This window comes from Aquila chrysaetos, chromosome 5, assembly GCF_900496995.4.
Source record: "Aquila chrysaetos chrysaetos chromosome 5, bAquChr1.4, whole genome shotgun sequence".
NCBI classification, from domain to species: Eukaryota; Metazoa; Chordata; class Aves; order Accipitriformes; family Accipitridae; genus Aquila; species Aquila chrysaetos.
In genome coordinates this window covers 47,674,533-47,701,443 of record NC_044008.1, presented here as the reverse complement: position 1 = coordinate 47,701,443, position 26,911 = coordinate 47,674,533, and the positions used below count along the sequence as shown (strand labels likewise).

The 26,911-nt window shown below is 53.5% G+C and overlaps 1 protein-coding gene across 1 annotated transcript; it reads right to left on the bottom strand.

Moving 5' to 3' along the window:
• Positions 1-1,919: 1,919 nt before the first annotated feature.
• Positions 1,920-26,464, bottom strand: ONECUT1 (one cut homeobox 1). The gene is made up of 2 exons (XM_030015490.1): positions 24,974-26,464; positions 1,920-9,862 (listed from the first exon to the last, which is right to left on the bottom strand). The coding sequence occupies exons 1-2, from the start codon at positions 26,052-26,054 to the stop codon at positions 9,570-9,572; spliced, it is 1,374 nt and encodes a 457-aa protein (XP_029871350.1). The 5' UTR covers positions 26,055-26,464; the 3' UTR covers positions 1,920-9,569.
• Between the last annotated feature and the right edge of the window lie 447 nt (positions 26,465-26,911).

Below are 26,911 nucleotides of genomic sequence, written 5' to 3'. Positions count from 1 at the left end.
CCCTGGGAGGGTCTAGGTGGAACAGAGGCAAGCGCAACTTCTGTCCCTGTGCCGGGGAGCTGTTTTGGACTGCTCTGCTTGCTGTCCCTGTTCCTCAGGTTCTGCTAGTGCTCAGCAAACGAAGTTTGTGAAGCTCAGTTTGATGTTTGGGTTTTGGGCACCTGTGGTACGCCCGGCTGGCTTCCCCGGGCACGCTGAGATAAAGGGTGCGCACAGCAGAGTTAAATATAACGCCAATATAAATATAAAGCTCTAATACAATGAGGTAACCGGGAAGCTATGCGGGCTCCTGGGCACCCTGGCCGTCCCTGCCCGCTGCTGGTGGCTGGGCTGTCCCTGCAGCGTGGCCCGGGCAGCCGGCGGGTGCCCAAGGACATGGGGCAGCCAGCCGCTGCGTGGGACGGGGACGTCCCAGGGGCCACCCTCCAGTGCCTGGGGTCGGGGAGATTAATGACCAAAATGACTCGCATGAGAGGGAAGTATGGGACGGGAGGCGCAGAGAGGTCACGGCGAGGGGACCTGCTGCGACTGCGGCAGGCCTTGCCCGCACGCAGCCCGTCATCCTCCTCTGGCCTGCGGAGCGAGAACCTGGGAGCCGGTCCCCACAGCTGCCTGCTGGGCTTCAACCTCTGCGGCATCTCCGGATTATTTTTTCTAGAAAAAGCATTTTGCTGTGTCCCTGGAGGTGTTTTTCTCTTCTGAGCGAGGGTGCTGCGCACAGCGGGGTATGCTGGAGCCCTCCCTTTGCACCACAGCCCTGGCCAGCGCTGCCCGATGGAGCTACTGACCTGAGTCGGGGCCACGTTATCCCAGGCCTAGCCGGTACCATGCTGCGGAGAGCAAATCCCACGGGCTCTCCTTCTGGGGCCGGGGGACGTTTCTGGCTTCCCATCTCCCCTTTGCGCTTGCCCTGGACGTGGGTTGCTGGTGATGCTTTGGTTTCTGGCGTGGTCTTGGGATACCAAGCCCGAGGGGAGCCCTCTCAACGGATGCAGTCAGTCCCTCTCTCGGCTTAGCAGTAAAAAGAAATTGGGCGTGAGGGCACAGGCTGCAGGCGCTTCCAGAGATAAAATATTGTCAGTAGAGTCCAGACCATCCATCAGAATAAATGTAGCTGATGCCGTGATTTATGGGACGAAGATGAAGGTTTAATCCTCCTCTCAGCAGCGCAACCCGATTTGCCACAAAACCCTGTTAAATTTTGTGGCACATGCTTCATCACTTCATTAGGAGATACAGAGAAAATGGTTCAATGCGTTGCTGAATCTTTTACGGCCAGGGACTCTCCTCCCACCACTCCCGAGTGATGGGTAATCTCTCTGATCAGATCCCCGGGAAAAGACCCCGTGGGATTACAGAGCGCGGAGGCATTAACAACAGTGACAGGAAAGGAATACAATATCCCTTTAAACAATTAAATATTGATCCTGCGGGCCTGAGGTGGACTCCATCACACAAAAGGAAACACCTCTGCGAATTAGTTTGGTGACATCCCTACCCTTAGACGATACAAAGGAAACCAAGATTATTTGCTTCACTTATTTTCTTAATGTTTCTTCCCTCAATTAGAGAAGCGCAGCTGGTATGAGCCGTGCTCGCCTTTCAGCCACTCGGCGCTTGCTTCCCCCGGAGCCCACCGCGCCGAGCACCGCGGCGGGAGCTGGGACGGGGACGGGGAGCCCAGGGGGGCTGCGGGTGGCTGCGGGGGTGTTTGCTGGGGGCGGGGGGCTGCAGACCTCGCCATGAATGGAGGGAAGAAGACACGGCGCCGCGAAGCCCGAGGTGCCATTTCGTGCCCCCCCCCCCCCCCCGTGGGTGTCCCTCCCGTGACACAGCCCCACGCCGCTCACCCGCTCCCCTCGGCGCAGCCCGGCGCCTTGTGGCTGCACGTGGAGAAACAAAAGAAGGCAAGAAATGTCTAAATTTAAAGTGCTGGAAAATCCAACCTTTTATTTACTACATTTTCGTGACTACATAAACGCTGAAACATTGTAACGCTGAAACATTGTAACACTGAAAAGCATGATGACATCATCACTTGCTTTTTTTTCTTTTTTTTCTTTTTCTTTTTTTTTTTTTTTGCTTAGCAAACACAGCAGATGATATTGCACGGCATAAAGTGAGAACAGTAGCAAAGCTTAAAAAAAGGAACTTAAGGAAATCTTAACGCAGTACAGGAGATACTCATAACCAAACCAGAATAATGCCTAGCGCATTACACTTGTCGTCGCTACACACAAAAATACAGAAGAAGAAGCGCTTGACTAAGAGAGAGATTGAGGAAATATTAGCAATCGACCGTAATTAGGTACAATAATCACTTAGTCTGAAATGCAGATGCAACGCATAAACTACTACTGCTTCCTAACGGGCAAACTAAAAATGACAGCAAAGTTGTCTTTTATCAAAATCTTCGCTTTGTTTTCTTTTTCATTTTCTTTTCTTTTTTTTTGGGGGGGGGTGTTGTGTTTGTTTCATTGCTCTGGAAGAACTCCCTCTTGCTCTTGGAAGGTTTCCTACCTCTACGGATCTGGGACCTGTGATTGTCTCTGCCGCCCTCTTTGCGCGGCGGCGGATGGAGCTGACGTGAAGGGGGGACCGGGGGGGCCGGGGGCCCCGGGGGGGGCCGGGGGCCCAGGGTCCCGCTCAGCTGGGACTGGACTGTGGGCCGGGCGTTACGAAGACAACTACCAAAGCAAGTAAAAGACAATGCTTTAACGTTCGTTTTCATTTAATACTGGTGTTCGGTTCAGACTGCAAAACTAACGCGGTTCCACAGTGAGGGTGCAATAAACGCAGAACAGACCGTGAAGAATCAAACTACCGGAACAGGAAAAGAACCCGTGTCTTCCTAAGTACGGTTCCGTCCAGTGCTCGATGGCTCCTGCTGGATTCGTAGCCTACTACTTCGTCTCCCCCCTCCACGTGAAGCCTAACCCATTGCACGGCATTAGTTTACGTATTAAAAGCAGACATTTAGCCAATGCTTGCCAGCAGACCATTTAATGATCCTGCATTTCAGAGCGTCTTTATTGCCCCGTTTCAATACTCGAAGTATAAAAATGTACCTAGAAAGTGTAACTTCTGACCAAAAGCTCAAACCCTGCCCTCGTCCTTCCCTCCCTCAACCCCTCCGCGATCCCCCCAAAGGAAAACAAGGTACACCTGGAGCTCGGCTACCGTGCGGGGAAAGGAAATATTTACAGCCATCACAAACCATGTCAGTACACGACATTCAGTTGAAACAGAAGCTATTCTTTACGCAAAATAAAATACAGGTGAGTGGCATCCTATTTTCTGTGCCGTGATGCCATCATCAGCTTTGCAGAATTATCATTGTCATTACTCTTTCTTTTTGCTTTTCAACTCAAAACCGCTTTTTCCTCCCTCGAGCCGCGGGGGAGGCCGGGGGCGGGCGCAGCACCCCGTCCCCCGGGAGGGATGCCGCACGGGTCCCTCCCCGCTCGCCCGCAGCCGGAGCCCGGAGCGGGCCGCAGCTCCCGGGGGACCCCGACCCGTCCTCGCCTGCGGACCCCGGCCGGAGAGCAGGTGACAGGCCGGCGGCCCGCGGCCGGCGGCCCGCGGGCGGCCCAAGCCCTCCAGCGCTCTCCGAGCCCGGCTGGCCCGCGCCGTCCCGCCGCCCGCCGCCCCTCGGCCGTCCCCCGCGCGTCCCGGCGAGGGGAGCCCCCGCGGGTACTCGGGGGGCTGGCGAAGGCCTTTCCGTGAGCAAGGTTTCCAAATTCAAGTTAGCTTTTCTCCCGAGGCTCGCGCCCGCTACTTGCGCTACCCGTGCGAACGGCGAAGGAAAACAAAAACTCAGCAAAGTCTCTCACAAATGCCAGTGCTTTTAAACATCAGACGACTTTTAAATTCTTTGGATGTGCGGGTCTCACCCACAAAGCAACCTTTCTAGAAAAAGACAAATAAATTAAAGGAAAAACACACTCATAATGCCTTTCTGCTTTCTAAGTGACAAAAGTACTACCTTGAAACACTCATTTTGGCATGTACAAGTTGGGGGGAAGGGAGGCCCGGGGGGATAACCTGGCAGTGTTTGTAACACGGGTGGAAGTGCATGCCAAGACAAGGCTGAAGATACACCCTGCAGTCAAGAGAAGCACTCTCCTTCAGTTCATCTCGGCATCAAGAATGAAAAGATTGTAACATAAAGCTTTGGCCATTTTTGAATCTACTATATACAATTATTTTTTTTTTTAAACTACATAGTCATAAATTAAAGCAGTGATTAAATAAGCGTATACAAAATGTAATTAAATTAAAAATCACAGCACATTATAGAGAAAAAATAGGAACCATTTATCACAGCAGAGAATATTTTTTTTTTTTACCCTGTGAAAAGAACATCGACTAGCAAACACAAAGCGTCCTAGTTGAAACAAAAGAAATCATAAACCATGTTTCCCTTTCTTGCATTCATTGCAAACAGCGATCTTTACCCACTTTAAAACATTCCCAGGAATAAGATCTTCCTTGAGTATAACAGAGAAGTTCTGCCAAAAAAAAAGGAAAAAAGAAGAAACCCAAACCCAAACCGTACGATATAAAAGGAATATACAAACAAAAGAACCCCTACAAAATAAATAAGAATTATAAAGCTTTTTTTAAGTAACCTTAACAATTATCAAACTAGTAAGTTCTGCCTTATCACATAGACTCTCTATACAACATAACCCTAAAGATTTATTACTATGAGGTATTTGGAGGAATTGGTAAAAGCGATGCACGGCCTGTCTGGGCTGAGGGACTCAAGCTGCTCTGGGGGAAAGAAGAGGGAACCTTTGGTTTGTCAGCAAGAAAGTGGAAAAAAAAACATTTTCCTTTGGTATCAAAGAAAGTTTCATTGCATGGTTGCACGGCAAAAAGCACCACGGTGAAGAATTATTCCTTTTTTCATTAGTGGCCTTTCTAACAGGCTGAGGTATTCAAAGAGTATAAGGTGAGAGATAAAGAGGTCAACAGCGGTTTAACACTTTGGTTCAAGCAAGGCACTCGTCCTATGAGTTTACAAAGTTTGCAACATGTTTGCCTAGAGCTTTATTATTATTATTATTATCCTTACCATCGTCAGTAGTAGCAGTTGTAGCAAGAGAAGTATTCGTAAGGTTATTAGCATTACCATTAAGAATGAAGACAAGGTTACACGCTGAGTGAAGGTGAGGAAGGGGGATCGAGGGGACGGGGGGAAGAAGGAGGATGAGTTCCCTTTCCAGACCGAGGCCGTGCATGAAAAATCTTTGGTATTCTTTGGTATCATCAATGTGATTAAAATCACCAATGGAAATCGAGTGAGGTAGCGTCTTTGGTTCACACTATAAATAGTAGATCTTTACACACTTTTTTTTTCTTTTTTTTTCTTTTTTTTTTTAACACGTGGAAGTAGCTATTCCTTACCTTTTGCTTCTTTGTCTTTAGCAAATAGTTACCAAATGTATTGTAAAGCTAACCACACCACAATAATAAACCAGGAGGCTAAGCAAAGTCTCAAAATTAGCCCCTGGGCCTTTGAATGCACCCAAACGCAGCGAGATAGAAAAGGGTAAGTGCTTTCTCTTTGTTTGCTAAATGCATAGTTTTCATCCTTATGTACAAAGGAGGAGGAAGAGGAGGAGGATAGGAGGAAGAGTAGTAGAAAGAAGGACCGTTTTGGGGGGTAAAAATGTCTCGTTTACAACTCAGGTGAGGAGAGGTGTCCTAAGACTCTTTGGTATAAGCTCAGCTGCGTTTCCGAGCCCTCCAGGCAGCGGCAGCCCCCCCGGGCAGCGCCCGCCGCCACCGCGGCCTTATCCTGAAATCCCTCTCAGGAGAAGAGCGGTGCCGGCGGGCAGCCCTGGCGCAGGTCCCGTGCCGGGGCACCGGGGCAGCCCCGGCCACTTTGGCCGCTTGGGAATTTGCTTCTGGCGTCGGTTGGAGCAGGAGCAAATGCTCAAGCCCAAGCCCCGTTGCTGGCTGGCTCGCTCGCTCTTGTTGGGTTTGCTTTACCTGAGTAAGGAGAGGAGGCTGAGGCCCCGGGAAAGCGATGCGGGGGCTAACGTGGCGCTACGGGTCGGTCTGAATTTTTTTTTTTAATTTTTTTTTTTTTTTTTTTTTTCCTGGAAAGCTAATAATGCCATTTACAATGGGGATGGATGCGGACAGTTCACCTCTTGGCCAGCCTCCCCTCGTGGGTCACTGCGGTCAGGTTTGGATGCAGCCTGTGAGCCGAACGCGCGTCCCTAATGCCCTCTCGCCCGTGGCGTCACCCTTGACTGAAGCCCCATCTCCCGATGCTCCCAAATTGTTTCAGGTTCTGCTCCCTCTCCTAACCCTTCCTGGCAGATTTTTAGGTCCTTTTGTTGAATTTGAAACTAATTTCCCTTTTGTCAGGAACGAAGCGAACTGCAAGACTGACGCTACTCATAGGACAGAGACAGGCTTTCCTCTGTAACGTTAAGCGCAGCATTAGAAAGCAGCCCCCCTTGAAGGACGCCCTGCTAAGGACTGGCAACGATCCGAGCCGGGGAGCACCGGGTAACCTGTCCGTGCTTCAGTCGGTGCGGCCGGGCAGTCTGCTCAGAGGTAAAACAGCTTTACAGGTAGAATGAGCAGTTCCGTAGTTATTTGCTTCATGTTTTGAAAGGAATTAAAGAAAAGTGTGTTCTTTGCCTATTCAGAGTATGAGGCGCATATTGCTTATGGGAAGAGTGGTTTTGTTCCTAATGGCTTATAAAAAACCAAAAAGTTTATATATACTTAAACAGACATGTAAAAAAACCAAAACACTTAAAATCTGTAACTTGTGCATCAGTTTTAGTGTGTGTGGATATACGTGTGCGCATGTATACATACATACACCCCATAAAAATGTGTGTGCGTGTACATATACACAGACCTATTCAGGGGCTTGCATGTGTGTGTGTCAGAGATCCTGAAATTGCATATTGGGTGCAAATTTAATGCTGGTATGAAAGTTCTCTTTGGTTTCAGCAAGTAGTCTCTAAAGACAATACAATGGAAATACTAAAAAATGCGGCAATGTACTTTGAATTTCCCTGCATTTTTAAACTCTCAAGTTTTAAATAAATAAGGCTTTCTTTTCTAAACTATAGGTACGTTACAAAGCAGTGTTTTGCTGGAAAAAACTAAAACGTTAATTATCACTGTCCTTTATTAACCTTACACTAATGAGACTGCATTCATAAGACTTTATAGGTGAGCTTATTAATGCTTCCATGTCAATTGTCTCCGTGGGGATGCAACACTTTAAAAGAAAGCTCGCTAAAATTTAAGGTAAGCTAGAGACTCAAAAAACTCACAGATTAGATTACGTTTTCATAGACAACTGCTTTGTCAGTCTTAAAGTAGGTTTAACATACGGAAATGTGGAGAAATATTCAGTGCCAAAAATCTTGGGTTTATTTCACTTTATTTTAAGGAAGCGATATTTCAGCTATATTCTAAACACTTACTGGAAATTAACTGTATACCCTGAACCTTGACTAGACCCTGTCCTCTTGGGAAATAACTGGTGCTACAAAGTTGCTTAACTTTGATGTCGCTAGTATTTTGAGTGGGCTTCATCCCAAAAACCAGTATCTGCTATTGTTGACGGTGGTTGGATTCTAGTTTACCTTGAATTTTCCTTTCTCTCTCTTTTTTTTTTTTTTTTTTTAAAGGGTGTAAGTAAGATTACCTATTTCTAATCCTTGCATTGGGCCTATACCTGCGTATTGGGTTACTTTGGAATTTAATATACCTAGCAGAATTACTACAGTAATTTGAAGCACCGGTTAGAAATCTAACAGGCACATGTATGGTTTTTTAAGTCTATTTTGCCCTTACACTAAAATTTAATATGCAGATGTTGCACGCTTTTCTCTTTAATTTTATCTGAGTAGGAATGGGATGATTTGTCTTCTACGGGTCTTTTAGCAACAGAGCATTTAAAGCTTTTCAGCTACAAACTTTAAACTATTTCATGCATTATCCTGATTAATAGATGAGCAAGAAAGAATGCACAGGACAAAAGCTCAGCCTGCTACACACAGATACGATGCCACAAAACATCAGGCTGTATCGGTGTCATGGGAATTTTGCTACTGACTTCAGAGGCAGCACGATTCAGCCCTCCAAAAGCGCTACCAGAGCTCCTGTTGGAGCTCTTCCCACCAACATGAACTGATGTTGTACCACTGTTTTCAATAGGAAAAGACCGCGAGCCTTCAAAGCTCTTGCTATTCCTTTGCCTAGTAAAGTCAATAGGTAAAAAAAAGCTCACCAATGTCAATGAGTATTGATCAGATGCTGAGCCCTGTGGTTTTACATTTCGCAATTCTTTTCATTTTTGCATGCAAAATGCCTCAGGTCTCCTGTTTGCAGGCTAGATGGCAGAGCTGAGCTGTATTTATATACAGCGCACAGTTTGCTACGGGCTTCCAGCAATATCAGCCTGGGAGAGTGTAACAAGGGGATGCACGCACGATAGCTACCACACTATCTTATACATGGCTGTAACGGCCCCTTTTTTTTGCTCCCGTTGAAGTCAGCGACAGAAAGGCTCACTGACTTCAGTGGAAGCAGCATCCCGTTATCAGTACCTGTGCTCTGACAGGGGCTGCGACCTCCTCGGATGACATTCTTTCTTGCCAATCATGGAAAGAAACAATAATGTGGTTTTACTAATCGCAAATAACAGTCTTGATTACAAGTTTTATGTGTTATACAGTTAGATTAGTTTATACCTATAACTCTACATAGTATTTTGTGTAAAAATAGCTTTGGAATATTAAAATCATTGCAATAAAATACCTGCAATATAACTATTAAATGTGTTCTTTGGTAGCTAGTCGATTTTTTTTTTATGGATGGAATAGTTTTCCTTTTTTAAATCTGAACATTCCTTAACAAACAAAGAGAATGCACTGGTTTAGGTACCATTCAAAATTTCTTTGCCTAGTTTGAACTTGTTTCCAGGCATTGTACCGGTTAAGTTCAAACCATGAAACAGCAAAAATCACACTACCGTTCAAATGAATTCAGACGACTCCACGCTTTGTCGGTCGTGCCGTGGCACAACCCTCTCTGAAGACCAGCCCTGACTAAGTCCCTAACCACCGGCGTGTACGCAGTACGGATACACTATACACCTTCATGGCAATTGCTGTGGAAATGAAGAGCCATATCTGAGGAGATGTCCGTTCAATGACAAGAAATCACTATGCTCCAAACCACTAAACAGCCAAGTACGGTGAAGATGATCATGGGCGAAGGTGTAAGACCAGTGGTCTGTTTCTCTTCTCTTTGCGTTCCGTTTCATTCCCTCCGTTCCGCTTTCTTCTTCCTCTCCATTTTTTTGCAAGTCGTCGTCCTACTAAAGTGTGTGTCTTAGAACAAAGTCATAATGCAGGTGAAGTAAGTCTTTGGTTTCTTTGGACTTATAAATAACATTTTTTTTCAAATAGTTCTAAGTATAAACCTGCTATCTTGAGGTCCTGGTCTGTCTTTATTTATTTATTTATTTATTTATTTATTTTTAAAGCTTTTCCACCGAGGTTTAGTTTGTGGTTATTCCTTCATGCTTTGGTACAAGTGCTTGATGAAGAAGATGAGTTGCCTGAATTGGAGCTGCCCTCGTCTTGCCACTTATCCAGACTCCTCCTCCGTGCATTCATGAAAAAGTTGCTGACGGTGCTCAGCTCCAACCCGAGCTGCTGGGAAATGGTGATTTGTAATTCTTTGGACGGACGCTTATTTTCCTTGAATATTGCATGTAGAGTTCGACGCTGGACATCTGTGAAGACCAACCGAGGCTTCTTGGGTGTATTCCCTCTATCCTTCCCGTGCTCTTGCTCTTTCCTCTTGCATGCTGCAAGAAAGGGGAGGACAGTTAGAGAGGGCTGGCAGAGGAGTGCACGGGCACACAGTACAGGACAAACTAGGGAAAAAGGCCCGTTCATGTCAGCTTCCAAATTTGGAGAAGATGTGTGACACTTAATTGTCTAACTTAGAAACTATCAAAACCAGAAGGAATAGAAGTTAGAAAATACCTTTGTCGTTGCCTGTTAAAACTCAGCAAATGCTATTATTGAGAGCGTACATTTTGATAATGCCCATTAGTGCTGGGAATTTAACTATGTAATATATCCCTATGAGGTAGAGTGGAAATTCACTGAGCTCTACAGTCAACCTTGCCCACCTTTTTTACCTTCGTTATTTGTTGTCAATCCATTTCTGTGGCTTTTTATTGGCTGAGAAATAAGGAACTAGGAGAGACCAGGATGGTACTACAGTCTTGGAGGCCAGATGATTATGTATTCCGAACAGAATAAACCATGTTTTGACATGAAGAACAATGGTATAGTAAATCTTCCTTATAGAATTTCGCCTTATTTCATCTATCATCCCTTCTTTCCCTTTCAGAACGTTAATTTGCTCTACGTTACTAAAGGGTGCTTGCAATTTGAAATCTGCCTTGCAGGTCACCTGCCAGGCAGGATCCGATGGGATGGGAGGGTGACTCCCGGATTCCCCCGCCAGCCTTTGACTCTCTGCCAGCTCATTTTCTTCGCATTTCGCTAGGATAAAGGTTTCCTTGGGAGGACAGATTGCTCTGTCTCACATCCAAGAGAGTCTGAAGTTGTCTGTTTCCCCTTTTTTCTCTAACAATGTCCTTTAATGCTGATTTAGAGATGTATTTCTGAAGGTAATATGGATGTTCTGTCTCTCTGCCTGTCTAGTCCTGATTTCTGTGGAGAACAGTGCTCATTATATGAAGAATTTTGGGAGTGTCCACCTATTCCACGGTTATTGGAATGAAACCAGCAAATTACTTTACAAAGATCCTTCCTACATCTTTTATTGCTACCGAGAGGCAGCCTTGGCATGAGGGAGGTATAAAAATAGTCATCCACCTTTTGTACTTCAAGAAATAGCAACTGCACAGATCAGCCAGCAAGATTCAGGAGATGCAAAGGCACCTTCTGCTGGCCCAGGCAGGCTGGGACCAAGACACTGGCGTCTCAGCCCCCTCTGAGGAGAAGCTTTTGAAGAGTTCCCTAGCAATATATATTCCAGCTACACATTCTTTCATAAGCAACGACACATCCATCAAACGGACTGGGATGCCAAACTCGTATCTTCTACAGTTATTTTTATCTGAAAACCTTTGAAGAGTGCTTTGAAGTTACATCCTGACCTCTAAAACACTGTGGAGCTTCTGGGCTGAAAAACAGGTTTCCTCATGCAAGCAAGCCCCCACTGAAGTCAAGCTGCTGAATTCACTGTGGCGATGAGTGCCTGATGATACACTTCTGCATCCCCATTGAAAGTTAACATTGATAACTCAAGGGTTAAAAATACTTTTGCAAGAATAGTCTGTTATTTACTGATATACATTAGGAATGAGGAGCAAAGAAGATACGAACAGCATCTCCATCTTTTATGCACGTCTAACTGTTCGACGATCAGAAGTTCCTGGGAAAGCAGCCGCAGCAGCTCGGCTCTGTAACAACCTCAGCCTCCAGCTCTGACTCTGCCCCTGTTAACGGGCTTATGCAGAAAAGGAGACAAACCAAACTCAGGTAATTTTTGCCATGCCTAACGCTGCATTTCTGCTCCTTCTGCTTTACACCTTCCTTTTTCAAAGGCTACACAAATTCTAGCTTTCACCTAGATACTCAGTCCAGATCATCGTTTGTCACAAAATCCTAACTACACAAATGGTGTGATCCGAGTCAGCACTGTACGATGCTTCAGTGGGAATCGTCACATCACAAATGACAGTCCCAGCAGTAGATACAAAGCTAGTTCAATTAGTGGTGTAAACCTCTGGGTTTTCAGTCACAAACTAGTACATGAGTTCTCTGAAATCATAGAGAATAACAAAAAACCAACCATCTATTGCGAAACTAACTTGCTTAACACCTTGTCTTCCTGAGCTTGTGCTCATCTCCTGAAATGTAGTGTTCCTGAATAATTATTTCCCTAGAAAATGTCCCAAAAGTTACAAGACACCTTGTTCCTCAACTTCAGTTGTATCAGAGACCACATAATTACTGCTAGTAACATCAGAGAGGAAAGAAAAAAGTGCTCATTGCTGGGGAGAAAAAATAAATGCTATACAGTCTATGATACAAATAAGCCAATTTTACTATTTTGCAAATAAAACTTCATTTCAAGTCCATCAGAAAGCTAGAGTTGAGGCTCCCAAGCTGGGAGCCATCCCTTCCTCCTGCAGACCAGGGTGGTCTTTATTTTTTGACAAGCTATCATGCGGATTGTTGGTTTCCTAAGGCTTGGTCCACACCCGGTTGGAACAGGTGAAGATATGCTCCAGTTTAGGCTACGAAATAAGACAGTTCTTGTCCTCACATCCAAGTTGGAGTTCTTTTACTTTGAATTAAGGACGAACGATGCATGGGTCCAGAGAGAGTGAGAGAGAGGCTCAGTTGCAATTTGGGACCTCATCTGAGACACAAAGACCCACACGCAACAGGTTCAATCCTCCCTGGTCACAGCAGAGCCCCAGCTAGTGAAACCGGGGCAGCCACTGCCCCTAGCAGAGCAGCCCAGCCGAGCCCAGTTTGGATCCTCCCGTACCCCTGGTGCCTGCTGAGCAGCGCACTGGCCCTGCCTCTGCCCAGCATTGCTGGCAGAGCCTTTTTCCACCTGGGGAAGAGACTGGGAACAAAATTGGGATCGTTTTCAGGCAATGCAAAAGTTGTTCCTTTCTCAGCTCTAGTCCCATTAGCATTCACCAGAGGTAGATTGACGGCAAAAACTTTCCAATATGCTTAATTGTTCAAAGAGCCCTTGCAGACAGTACTGCCAGGCCTCGGGTTGTGAGCAGCAAGGGTGGATACCACCTCCCATCTTCTGCCTTGTCCAGGCAGGAATATTAATAGCACTTAAAAATAAATAATGGTGATAATGAAAAACCGTAATAGGGTTTCCTTACGATCGTTTTCCCTGCACTGGAGCCAATCAATTTTCATAATAAATAGTAGCTTCCAGCTTGCCAGAGAACAAATGTACACCACGGGATAAAATCTGCTCCAACGTGAGAGTCTATCCAGAGCAGGCACAGAGACCGGCCAGCTCACGCTGCGAGGGCTGACAAATGGGGGCCGTCCAGCCGGGTGACAGCAGCCCGCGCTCAGCCCAGGTCACGCTCAGACAAAGCGGCTACGCCTGCTTGGGCCAGGTCCTCCTCTGGTGCCGGCCAGGGTGTCCGCTGAAGTCAGAGCCTCCAGAGACACCGACTGAAACCCTTTTTTGGAAAACCACCAGAGCCCGCCTTCAGAACTGTTTTATCGCACACCTTCATCTGGATTTTATTTTATGTAGCAGAAGACAATAAAAGTAATCTGCACCGGTGTCCTTCACGTGCCCCCGCCCGTGAGCACTGTAAGCGGACTCTCTCCCACGGCACAGAAGCTGAACTCGGGCGCTTCGTTGGGTGCTGGGCGGCCCAGAGGTGTGCACCTCTCCCGTGGCACACCCGCTCACCCGCTGCCCTCGCACGCTGCCTGCTGCCCTCGCACGCTGCCCTCTCTCCCCGCTGCAGGCAGCCGTGCTCTTTGTCTCTGGGCTGCCCCGGCTGAGTGATGCTCCTTGTGATGCCTTTTGAAAAAGCCTTAAGAAAGTCTAGTTAAGAAAAAAGCAAAGCAGAGGATAAAGAAAGAGTCGCTCTGACTCTGGCAACACACGTGCCGATATGACAATGTAATATTATCAGTGCCAGAAGGAGCCTTATAAATCCACTGCTGAACTCTGGCCTCTTCCAGTCACTTCCATCTTCCTCTGCCCTGAGCAACAGATATTTTTGACACTTGCAATTCTCCTGATACAGTCCATCAATCTGTTTTTGTCTCCCTTTGTTCCTTCTGAGTCGCACGAGGGATTTGGCTGAGTTAACTTGCCAAACCTTGTAAGGTCTGTACATCTCAGTGAGGCCCGGTTGCCTGCGCGTGGTACAGAAGCGAGGGCTCGCCGCTGCAGCTCCACTGTCTATCGCCGCTCTTCTGCGGCACCCGGCTGGCCTGGCTGCGTGCAGCACGGCAGGATCAGTCTGCTTCTGCCGGAGGTGAAGCAGGATCGTGTCCCCTATGAAAACGCACTAATTGCATCTTTAGGTTGAGATAGCGAAGAGGATATTTTGCCCACCTGTGATGTGAACTACACCGTTCTGTCAGTCTAGAAGTCAAGATTACAGTAAGCTCAGGTGTTAACCCTGACACTTGATCTAGTCTTTCATCCCTAGAGGGTGGATTTCTTTTTAAAATCTAAGGAAAAAAAACCCTGATTACCATAAATCAATTTTCAGGAACACTTGGTGTGTACACGTGTGCCTAGCTGTATCTGGCAAACACAAATTTTCCTTTCTAAAAACCAGAAGCAAAGAATGAAACCAATAATACTCTCAATAAACCTGCTTTCTGCTGGTTTGTTCTGGGCACATAATAAAATACCACCCCAAGTTCTGCTGGCTGCTTTTCTCGAAAATTGGCACCGGAGCAGGGGGAATGACTACAGCAAATCCTACTTGGGCAAACCTTGCCCCAAGCCCTGTGGCTAGTTGTGAAGGCAGAGGACCACTCTCACGGCGAGAGGCATTGCTCAGCTGGTGGCCCACCACGTTGCCATCACTGAGAGCGTGCTCTCAGACACAGGATGGAAAAGTGGCAGATGCTGAGGAAGAAGAAGGTGGATTTAGGGGGTTTCAGACCTGTCACCGAGAGCGCCGTGCCCTTACATGCACACCGACAGGCTGAGGCAGCGGCCACACGTTCCGAAGGGTCACACCGCTCACCAGCTCCCAGCAGCAGTTCCCATAGCTCCGGGACAGGCACATGCAATGGCCACGACTGGGTTTTTGACCGTACAACGTGGCTGGAAAGGGAGGAGGGACACAGGGCAGCAGGAGGGGAGCACGCCTGCCCGAGCGCACTGCAACAGCACGGCATTACAGCTCCTCTTGGAAGGGAAGTGTGCAGTGGAGGAGGAAGCCAAGGTACACAGTGGGTCTCTGCTTACAAGGAGCCCTTTTTCCCTCTGTTTGCACCCAGAGTGGGTCCAGACCAGCAATGGGCAGACACACACACAATAACGTCTCCAGCCGTGCTGAATTCAGAGCCTGGTTGACATGGAGAGGAGACCACATGCTGGCCACCAGTGATGGGACGCAGGGCCTTTCACCCTGAGGTGACAGGTCACACTTCCAGCTCCGGCCCAGGTCACTGCTGACCACAAGCCATTATTACTTGATGGCCATCGAGTGCCCTGTACAAGATGAGGCCGTGGTCTTGGTTCAGCTCCCCATGAGCAGGTTCACACCACGCTAATTTCCATCACATTTGACACATTATTTGACAACAATTAGCGCCATGGCTGGAAAGTTGAGCCGGATGCTGCAGACAGAAGGAGTCTGTAGGAACCCATTTTGTAGCTGAAATGTTGATTTTGGGGAACAAAGAGGATTGGGGATCTCTCACAACTGCAGACCCGGCTCTGTCTTGCCTGAGGAGGCACTTTCTGGTTGCTTCACATCAGAAGGTAAACGCAGCACTGAGCTCTGGGGTCTTCACCAGCACCCTCACTGGACTGGTTTAGTTTTGAGGACTGTCTCACCCTTGCTATTCATGAGTGTTATATTTGCTTCAGACAGGTAGGAGAAAAAACCCAACTGCTTTATGCTTCTCTCAAAGACTCCAGTGCAAGATTCCCAGAAAGCAATGGTGAGTTTAAAAGCCACCAGCTTTGTTGCTGTGGGTTCAGAGCAGTCACCCTTCCCACAAGTGGCAAAACCACAAGAAACGAGCTTTGAGCCCGGCTCAAAGAAGTGATGACAAAAGCCCTGCATTTCTGCATATGTCATAGGAGAGACAAGGAGACATATTTAAGACTGCCTTGAGAGAGTTCTCGAAAGTTTTGTGATGATCATCTTTTCCCCTTCCTCTTGCAAAGCCTAGTCTTTTAGCTATCCCAACCTCACGTGTACAGGACATGTCTTAGAGGCATAAAACCCCCTTTTAGAATTCTCTCCTTACAGGTATTTTCTAATCTCTATTGTGTCAGGTCTATAAAGTCTAGAACCTGCCTCAGCTACGGTCTGAACTGCACCCACTAAGACCCTGGGAATCTCTTTCTAAAGCACCTGCTTCTAGTTTTGAAACATCACAAAATATCCAACAACTTTTTTAAAAAGTGAAAACTCTTCACTGGTACAAGCTAGAGAATATCCTAGAGGATATTCTTCTGAAGGAGGCTCTACCTTTGGGTGGAAAAGGCAGCAGGATTTCCATAGGAGGTTGAAACTGTTTAAGGACTTTGGCCGTCAGAGATAGTCCTAATCACGCTGGCTGCAACAGCTCAGTGGAACCAAGTAGCCAAAAGTTTATGGTAAATTCATGGTGATGATAATACATAATAAAGTGTGATAAGCTCCATCCTTATCATGGGAATAACACCTCTGGAGCATGCAGAGAGACACACGGATGACAGATCTTTCCTAATTATCAAAAACTTCCTATTTAGGGGAATACGAGAACAAGATAAGGGGCCTATAAGACATATGCTACCTGAGGGCAGACTTCACCACATCAACTAAAAGCAAGCAAATCCATTTGGCCTGGACGAATAACCGCAGCTGCTGTGTGCCATTCACCGATACATCGCCATTTGGTGGCCCCCTGCACTGCCCCATCCTGCTCGTCACTGCCCTGGGGCCTTTGAAAGCACCCGGGAGATGGGATCCCTCTGGAAAGGTGCTGCGTGAGACAGAGCCTCTGCACGTCAGGGCAGCTCGTGGCCACGTGCTCCCGCTGTAGCAGGTAAGCGGACAGCACTGATGCTGCCAAGAGCATTCCCAAAAGCTTCAACACACCATAGGATAAGGCCGTTCACACGTCAGTGATGAAAGCCTACACGGGTGACACAGTTCATTGGTTGCTCCCCAAAACTCTCTCCTTTCAACTGAAGAGAGTATGGGCTATTCTGAAATGTCTAAACCCACATCAATTATTTCTTATTATTACTCCTGGCGCCGCTCAGCATTTTGCACTTGACTTTCTAGCGATTTGTATTTACGCTTATTTAGAGTGCAGGTGTATCCATCTACTTGGAGGTCATTTGATCTGTACCTTATTTCTCTGCCATCAAGCCTAGGCAATACTCCTCTTGTTGTTTCATAACATGAAAAGAGACAAAAATACGTTCCTGTACGGGAAGCTCACAGAATGACATCAACCTGCCAACATATAGATCCCAGCTGAGACAGAATGGTAAACATCTCACTCCTGTGCACTGTATTAAAACGAGTGACCTTAATTTGCTGCCCCCGGAATAATAAAGTGAACCCGACTAAGGAGCGCTGACTCAACAGTTTGGGATTCTGGGGTTTACACAAAGCGCTGATGGATCTGTAACCACTCGCGTGAGCCAACATCACCATTACAGAATATGTTGCTAAGTGGATCAATCAGGGGAAAGCACCCGATTTTCCTGCGATATCATTTAAAGTAAAAGTTAGATTTCTTTAGCTGGGTCTTTAGTTAACCATATTACTGTGACAAATATTTCTTTGTCTAGCATAAGTAATTAGAATTTAATCACTTTAACTGCATCTTAATTACCCCAAATGAATTGAAAGGACATTTAATAGCAAAGATTAAATTGCCTTAATGAACGATTTTTGCGACTACATCAATATTTTAATCGGGTTAGCCCTTCCCGGCGCGCCCCCCCCCCCCCCCCCCCGCCGCAGCGGCGCAGGCAGCCCCCGGCCCCTGGGTGGCGCCCGCTCCTCGCCGCTGCCGCGGCCGCTGCCCGGCGCCGGGGGCTGGGGGGGGGGGGGGGGGGGTCCGCTCCGCTCCTCTCCGCTCCTCACCGCACCGCACCGCGCCGCACCGCGCCGCGCCGCTCTCTACCGCACCGCTCTGTACCGCGCCGCTCCGCCTGGACACGCCGCCCGCTCCGCAGCCCCCGCCGCCCGGCCGCTCCTGGCTCCGCGCCGCAGCGTCACACCGCGCCGCCAGGGAGCGGCTGCTCCGCCCCGCCCCGCCCCGCCCCGCCCCGCCCCTGGGGAGCCCCGGCAGCCCCGCCCCGCCCCGCCCCGCCCACTCCCGCGCGGGTTCGCGGGACCCCCCGCCACTGCAGAACCGCGTGGGAGCTGCCGGGCCGGGGCCGCGGCAGAGCTCGGCAGCTGCCCGCTGCCGCCGGCCTTGAACGGCGCAGCGGGAGCGAACCCTCCCGCGGGGGGGTGCCGAGGCGCAGCCGCCGAAAATAGAGTTTCTCGGCGGTGGAAGTGACGGAATCCGTTGCAAAACCTTCACCGGGACCTTAAGGGTGGTCAGATTTACTTCAAAACCCGGCCGGCTTCCCGGGCTCCTTTCCTAAGCACCTATCTGCCCGTTCCCGCTTCCCCTGCTCCAATTTTTAAGCCCTCGGTCAATTCCGACAACATATTCAGAGTAGCGAGGTATGCCTCGAATGAACGAGAAATACGGCAGTGATGACATAAAGAAGTTCCTCCGTTTGGGGGGGCATTACGGCAGCAGTGTGGCAGCCTGCCTCCGCGGGGGAGGGCTGCGCGCCTGCGGGAAATCCGCCTGCGCTAATCGCACCGCCTGTGGGTAACTTCTCACCGACGGATCTAGGATGCACGTATGCGGTACTGCCGTCCCTTAAAAACATCCGTAACCTTAAAGCGGGTTCACTGCAGCAGCTTCTGCACCGAAGTCGCTAAGGAAGAGGCCGATTTAACACTTTTAGCTATTTGAAGTAGCCGCATTCCTAATGGTGCGAGGAAGTGCTCGCACACCCCGACGCCGAGGTTACTCGGTCCGCAGCAGCTTGCGATGCTGCTTACACACCTGCGCAACAGCAATCCATCGCGTTTTAATTGCCATTTGGGCTGTACATAAAACGTTACCACTGAGATTTCCTATCGCCCTAAAATGGGAAAAAATCAAAACTACTGTTGAGCTAATAAATTGTTCCTATAAATTCAGCATCATAAAACTGACTTCCTCTTAAGCAAAATGGCTTAAGTAAGCTGCATTTCCGTAGAAAGTCAGTAAGCGTCGGTCGCTTCTCTGTCAGTTTAGGATTTATCCAGATAGATGTATGTTTGAAATGCGAATCAACTTTAATCGATTTGATCGTGGAAGCACCCGACATGACGCCGTGCTAGGTCCCCGCTCGGTCCTCAGGAAAAACTCCCCTCGATGCCTGCAGTCTTCAGGTTAAAGTCACCAGCACTTCGGCAAAAGCTTCTGCGCTCAAAAGTCACCTTAGGTCTCCCTCGAAACGAACTTGTCCCGTGTATGGAGGTTATGGGGATCCTTCTGCTACGCAGAGGACAGGGAAAGGCTGCCTGAGGCAAAGCGTGAGCTTTGGTTTAGTGCCGGTACACGCACGCACGCAGGCACCGATGCATTCCTGGGCCGTGCCTTTCCGGATAATTTTGTGTCCGTCTCACCGCCGCGTTCCTTGCCGGCTCTGTAAAGGGCAGGTGGCACACGCCAGCACCCGGCTGCAGCCCCGGCAGAGCCCGGGCTCCCCGCCGGTGGCACCTGCGGCGGCGGGCACGGTCCCGGCTCCCCGCACCTCTCCTCTCCTCCCGGGGCAGCCCAACCCCTCCGGCTCGCGGGGCCCGGCGCTGTGGGCAGCTCGCTTCCCCTCTGGCCGCGCACCCGTACGAAGACACCCATCCCCAAACCAGGTCCCCTACGGAGCGCCGGGAGCCGAGCCGGCCCCGCGGGCGGACCGAGCAGACAGCGGCGGGGCGGGGGGGGGGGGGGGGCAGAGCCCGGCCCGCCCCCCGGCAGCGCAGCCCTAATTGCGACTAACCGGTGCGGCGCCGCTCCCCACCGGAGCCGGCAGCCGCGGGGCGGCTCGGCAAACCCCTGCGGCCGGGCTCCGGGCGGCCTCGTCCCCGAAAGGCGAGGGCTGCCTTCGCCCCGGCCCGCCGCGGGGCTCGCCCGGGGAGCGGGGCCGGGCCGTCGGTAGCTGTCCGCGGTGCTGAAGCCGGTCTGGGCCGCGCCGCGCCGCCCGCGCTCGCCCCGGGGAAGCGCCGTACCAGCGGACGGAGGCAGCCCGGGCACCGGCGCGGGGCACCCCGCCAAGACGCGCCCCGGCCCGCAGCGCTCCCCGGAGCCGCTGCCTCCCGGCCCGGGGGAGCCGCCGCTGCCGCTGCCCGGTGCGGGCGGGCGAGGTGCCCGGGCCGGCGGGGCCGGCTCCCGCCCGCCGGCGGTCAGTAGATGGCGCAGAGCCCCCGGGAACCGAGGGGCGACGTGCCAGGGCTGCGGGCGGCTCGGTGGCCCTGGCCGGTCGGGGCGGGCAGACGCGGCGGGCCAGGCCGGCAGCGCGCCCACGGCCCGGCCGTGCGGCCGCCCCCAGGGCGGCCCCGGCGGGTGCCCACCGTCGGGAGCGGCCCCGTTTTGGGGCTATTTCATCCAAACGGCGGCGAGGATGGGAGCGGGGCACGGCCCCCCCCCGCGCCTCCCCGCCACGCGGCGGGTAATTAAAACAAACAAACAAACGAACGAACAAACAAGCACGGGCCGAGCCGTGCTACGGGGCGGGGACGGGCCCGGCCCGGTGCGGTGCGGAGGAACGCAGCTCGCCGCCGCCCGGCCCCGCTCCTCCTCCTCCTCCCGCTGGGCAAACATTAACCAAGGGCGAACGCGGCTGCGTGCGACCGGCTGTAAATCAATCCCGCCGCAAGGACACGGCCGGCAAACAAGCGCGGCTCCCAGCGCCCGCCCGGCTGCGCACCGGCCGCTGCGGCGGGGCACGACCGCGCCGGGGGCCGCTCCCCGCCCTCCGATCCCACCGGGCCGGGACACCTTGCCTCGGCCCCAGCACCGCGCCGGCAGCCGCGGAACGGCCGCTGTCGCCGCCCACGGTGCGCGGAGCCGGGCCCGCGGCCGTCCCCGCGGCGTCCGGGCGGCCCGCAGGGCGGGGAGGGGCAGAGCCTCTCCCCCGGGGCCCGCGCCGCGCTCGGGGGGTCGGCGGTGAAGCCCCCGGTCGATGCCCTCCGCCTCCCTGATGCAAATGCGTTTATGCAAAGTCCCCGCCGGGTAAATATTAAACAGGCCCTAATGAGGCAATGGGGGCCGGGGCGCTGCTGGGGCCGGGGCGGCATCGACCTTCCCCGGCGCACGCCGCGGCGGCCGGCGGGGCGAGAGGTGCAAACGGCGTTCATTAGATTTCATATTTAATGTGGAAAACGCTCTGATTACTGTATCGATTTCTTTACAGTTAATTTGGCGAGAATTTCTCGCCGGCTTCCCAAGGCTTCAGCTTAGCCGGGGTTCACATTGGGAGGAAGAAAGAAAAAGAGATGCAACTATGAAAGATAACAGTCAGGTCGCAGGCAAATATCGAGCAGCTCTGGAGGGATGGGCTGCCACACACACCATCCCTCCCGCCCCGAGCCCCGCGGGCGAGCGCGGGTCCCCCACGGCCCCCGCTCCACTCGCCCGGCTCCCGCCGCCCCGGGACGGGCCCGGGAAACCCGATCGGGAAGCCGCCGCGGAGGGGCCCCTTCGGGACCAGCTCCCTAAAGGGTGCACCTCGGCGAAGAGTACTCCCTTCTGCAGTAGATCCAAAGGGGGCCCTGGGGTCCCCTACACTCCTCTCGCCCGTTCCCCAAACGTGTCGTTGCCGCGTTTCTCCCTCGGGTGCTTCCCTCCCGTTCCGGCGGGCAGCCGGCGTGTGCGGGGCCGGCAACCGGCCTTCAGGCAGGTGCGTTTCTAATAACAAATGCCTCGAAGCAGATTATTTTTTTCCTGAACAAGACGACTCGGTTTTTGCCTTCTTTATCCCCTCCTCCTATTGCCCTCCCCCCCCCCAAAAAAAACTGAATTAAATTCACCCTTAAATCCCAGCAGGCTGCAGAAGGGCTGTGCATTTTCTTTGAATTGTATTTATTTTTTCGGTATCCCTTCACTGCCCTTCCAAATGTCGGTGAAGGCAGAGGGGAGGGGGAGGGAAGACTAACTAACGGAGAAACAGCCAAATAGATAAATATTCAGTGATAGAGGGGGAGAGAGAGGGGGACAGACAAAGGAAAAGAGAACAGAGAGGAGAAGGAAGATGGGATGAATAAGATGGAGGCTGGAAGAGGTCAGCTTTGCAATTAGCAGTTCTGCTTACATTTCAAGAGACAGCCCAGGAAGTGTCAAGACCTCAATCCTGCTTCCATGTAACTACCAATTTTTCCTCTATTTGTCGGAGCTTCTGTAATCTGGGAGGTAGGAATCCCCTAGGGATGGCTGGAAGGGGCAAATACTCAAGACAAAGTGCTGGGCAAGACCGCGAGGCCTAAAATAAGCAGGCTCCATCCCCCTCCCAGCCGCTGCCTGCAGGAAATCAGAAAGGGAAGAAACGAAGGCGGCGAGGGCTCCGCTCTGGGTATTTATCCGCCTGATAATTCTCTAAACGCCCGGGAGTGAGTTATAATTTGGACGTGAAATTTAATTTGCGTCGGCTGGAGTAATTTATGATATTTTGAATTGATGTTCATACATCAATATCAATCGGGGCAGATTTTTACCACTTAGTAAGACCATCGCACATTTTAAACCTGCACAAAATAAAATCGATACTTTATGCATTTACAGCGGATTGCCTGCAGCGCAGGACGGGCAGCGCGGAGGGGCGCGCAGCGCGACGCGGGCTGCGCGGGGCGGGGCGGGGGGCTGCGGGGGCCGCCCCCATTGGCTGGGACGCAGCGCTATGCAAATGACCACGTGCTGCGGGGCTGCCGGCGCCCAGGTGGGGCAGCGCCGGACGAAGCCGCGGAGCCCCCGGCAGCGCGGGGAGAGCCCCGCGCCGCCCGGGCCGGCTGCAGGGGACGCGGGGACGCTCGGGCGCGGGCGGCCCTCCCCGGCTTCGCGCCCCCCGCCTCCCCGGGCTGCGAGCCCAGTTTCGCCCCGGGGAGGCCTTTTCTGTAAGGTGCCAGCTTTCGGGTTTCATCGGAAAGGGAAGGCGGAATAATGAGGCTTTGTGTCTCTAACGGGATTACCGGGATCCGTTTATGCGAGGGCAGCGCGGGGGGGTGGCTGAAGGAAGGGGCGGTTTGGGGGCAGAAGCGAACAATGGGTCTCTCCGGACCCGGCAGCTGGGCAGAGCGCGGCCGTCCGCCGGCAGAAAGCGGCCGCGCCGCGGGGAGCTGCCGCCTCCCTCCCGCCCGGGCCTGCAGCCGGGGCTGGCAGAGCTTCCCGGCCGGCAGCGCCAGGGAGGGGATGCCAGCAGACTCCGAAGCGAGGGGTTGTTTCCAGTATCGATCTATGCAAATGAGCGGAGATTCAGGTCGACCGAATTGTCGTAAAAATACGCTCCAAATCGAAGAAAGTTCGCCTTAGCAATCGTTACAGGGATATGGGAAACACAAACTCCAGCCTCCTCTCCTGGGCAGCACCAGCAAGACGAGGGTTTTCTCCTGGCGGGGTGGTTGTTGAGGAAGGGAAGGCGGAAAGGGCATTTTCTGAGAGCTCAGACCTTTGAAACTGACTCCGCAGGAGTGGAAGCCAAAGAGAGCAACGTCCTCCCACCGGCGTGCACCGCAGGGCCAGCTACAGCAGAGGAGGGGGATCCCGCTACGGGCCCTTCCTAGCACCGCTTTAGGCTTCAGAACCGAGGAGCTTGGCTGAAACCAGGCAAAGAGCACGGGGGTGGCCCAGCCGGGTCCCCGCACCGCCGGGAAGCGCCTCCCGGTTCCCACCGTCGTGGTAGTCGAAAGCGCAGGGACCGTTTGTGCATTTGAAAGCAGAAAGAGTTGGCCCTTCCCTTATTTTTGGACGTGAAACGGATCAGCGAGCCCGGCTCCAACTCGGATTGACTGTCTCTCGTTCTCCGGGGACAAATTAATGGAGACCTATCACTTAATTAACAAACCCTCACTCACGGCGTATTAAAGCCGGGCTCTGCACTGGGAGCGCAGGCTGGCGGGTTTGGGGAGGCGGCGGCGGCGAGCAGGTACCGAACGGGACGGCAATCTCCGAGCAGACAATACGGGAGCCGCGCTCGGGAGCACACCGAGCCAGCAAACGCCGAGGGGTTTTCGGGCTCTGGAGCAGCGCTGAGACACGGCACGGACTGCGTGTCTCACGCAGAGGCATCCACGCGAAAATTCAAACTCCACGGCCTAACGATAATTACAACCAGTTACAAAAAAAAAAAAAAAAAAAAAAAAAAGTAAATTAAAAAAATCTAACGATTTTAGCCCACGGCCTTTCTCGACCACCACTCACACGCCACGCTCGTCTCGTTTGGCGGAAAACCCTACCCCCAGCACACCTAACCCAACCCGAGCGGGACGCGGAGCGAGCGCCGGCGCCGAGCCTCGCCGGGCGCTGCCACTGGAGCCCGCCGCCCCCAGCACAAAGCAAACGCACGGACTCCTCTCGGCGGTGCATTACCGGGGCTCCCCCGCACCCCGTCAACGGGCCCGTAGCGGGCCAGTACCGGGCCAGGCCGTGCGGTGCGCGGGGCCCCGCGCACCGCACGGCCTGGCCCGGTACTGGCCCGCTACGGGCCCGGACGCCGAGACAGCCGCCGGTTAAAGCACCTCCGCCTCGCCCTGCCCGCTCAGGGCAGCGCGGCCGCCGGACGGTGCGGGGGTCGGCGGCGCCCCGTTACCGGGCACGCTGGGCGCCGTCCCGCCGGCGACAGGCGAGCCTGGCGGGTACGCCCCGCCCGGGATAACGGGGAAAGCCGGGGCGCCGCAGTGCGGAGCCCGAGCCCCGGCTCGGCTTTGTCTGGCGGCCGGAGGCGCGGCGCGGAGGAGCCGGCCGGTGCCGGTGCGCGGAGCCGGGAGAGGGAGCGGGGAGAGGAGAGAAACGGAGCGGCGGAGCGGGGGGGAAGGCGGGGGCTGCTCTTCAGGGGCAGGGAGGGACCGGGGCGGCCTGGGCCAGGCCCGGGGCCCCAGCCCCGCCGCCGCCGTGCCCCGACCGCCCCGCAGCGGGCTCACCTGCCAGCCGCAGAGCAGACATCCGCTGAAACTCCGGCTCCTGGAGCCACTTCCACATCCTGCGGAATGTCTCCCGGCCGGATTTGAGCTTGCTCCAGGGCTTGGGGTTCCTCAGCAGGTCTGAGAGGGTCCCTTGCGAGCGGCACAGCACCCTCTGGGCGAAGATAGCCTGGGGGATGCTGTACCGCTTGAGCTCGGTGGTGATCCTCTGAGCTACTTCTTTGGTATTGATTTCTTCCATTTGCCCTGAATTACTTCCACTGTTGACCTGCGAACCAGTTACGGAAGGGTTTTGCTCCCTGGCAGAGCCCAGGATCTGCCCGTGGCTCTGGGCGTTCAAGTGGGCATGGGGGTGGTGTGGGATCCCGTTGATAGGCACCATGCCAGCGGAGGTGGGGGTGAGGTGTTGGTCGCCATGCCTGGCTAACATGGCAGGGTGGTGGGCTTCAAATCCGTTCGGGGTGAGCATTTTCTCGGCGGGCATGGTGGCACTGGGGTGAGCGTAGTGGGGCAGCCCTTGCTGGGAGTTGTGGATGCTCCCCAGGCCCGATCCGGACAACGGAGAGAGGCTTTGCCCCATGCCGGTAACATCCTTATGGTAGGGGGTGTAGAGATTGTTCATAGACGCCAGACCCCTCTCGTCCCGCATGAGCGTGAAGCTGCCGCTCACGTTGCCCGGTATCCGCTGGTGGGGGTGGTGGTGGTGGTGGTGGTGGTGGTGGTGGTGAGGGAACTTGTCCGAGACCGTCGAGATGGGAGGTAGAGGCTGCAGAGGTGTTAACGTGGTGTAGGTACTGCTCATGCTCATGCCGGGGGGTGTCTCGCAGGCCATGGTCATGGTGGGGTGCAGGGGGCCCGTCAGCGCGTGGTCGGGCGGCCGGTGGTGGTGGTGGTAGTCGCCGCCGTCGAGGATGGACGCCATGCCCATGGAGCGCGGGTGGGCCGGCAGGTGGCTGCCGCGGTGGGCCACCGCGCTCCGGTGGTGCGGGCTGCCGCTCATCAGGTCGGCGGCGGCGGGCACCGGCTCATGGCTCACCCCGTGCAGATCGCCGATGTTCTCCATCGCCAGCTGCGCGTTCATCGTCGGCCGTGCGGGCGGCCGGACCGCACATCTATCTGGTGGGCGGCGGGGCGTCCCGGAGCTCTTCGCGGCGGCCGCGGGCCGGTTCCTCCCGCGGGCCGGCGGCGGCGGGCGGGCGGGCGCTGTGGGCTGGTGGCGGTGCTGCCGCTGCCGCCGGGCTGGTGGCTTTTCCTTTTTTTTTTTTTTTTTTTTTTTTTTTGGCGATTTATTTATTCGGGTTTTTTTTCTGTTGTTGGATGACGCCGTCGGGTCGGTTCTAGGGCCCCCGCTCCCTCAGGCCAGGCTCCGCAGCCGCGGCGGGTGTCTGGCCGCGTCCCTCGCCATCTCTAGCCATGGCTCTCACTGCGCTCCGCCGTTTGGACACCGCTCCGCTGCTGCAGCGGCGCGGCCGGCGGCCCGGCGCATGCGCGCGGCGCCCCCGCACCGCCCCCGCCAGGCCGCCCCCGCCTCCCGTGACGTCACCGCCCCTATTAAGGAGGCGAGCCCCGCGCGGCGGCGTTCAGAGTCGCTGGTGCTGCGCTGCCCCGCGCCGCCGCCCCAGGCCCCTAGTGCCCCCCCCCCCCCCCCCCCCCGCACCGGGCACAAAGGGCCGCCCCCCCAGCGCACCCCGCCTCCGCCGGGCGGCCGGCTCCCGGGTATTAGGGCCGCCCGCCCCGCCCCTTCGGTGACTCCGCGTTTTCTGTGAGCGCGGAGCCTCCTCACCTCACCGTGAGCTTCCGGGGGTGAGACCCGGGGCGCCCACGGGCTGTGCCCGCCGTGTTCCCCGCACCCCCCGCCGTCTCCATCCGCGGTGCCCCGCGGCCGCCGGCCCCCACGCGCCCGCCGGCCCGGGGATCGCTCCTCTGCGCCGCCCCACC

Coding starts and splice junctions, on each gene's coding strand:
- ONECUT1 (XM_030015490.1), bottom strand. CDS start 26,054: ATGAACGCGCAGCTGGCGATGGAGAACATCGGCGATCTGCACGGGGTG. Junction 9,863..24,973: donor GTCTGCTCTGCGGCTGGCAG/GTGAGCCCGCTG, acceptor CCTTTCTTGCAG/CATGCAAGAGGAAAGAGCAA.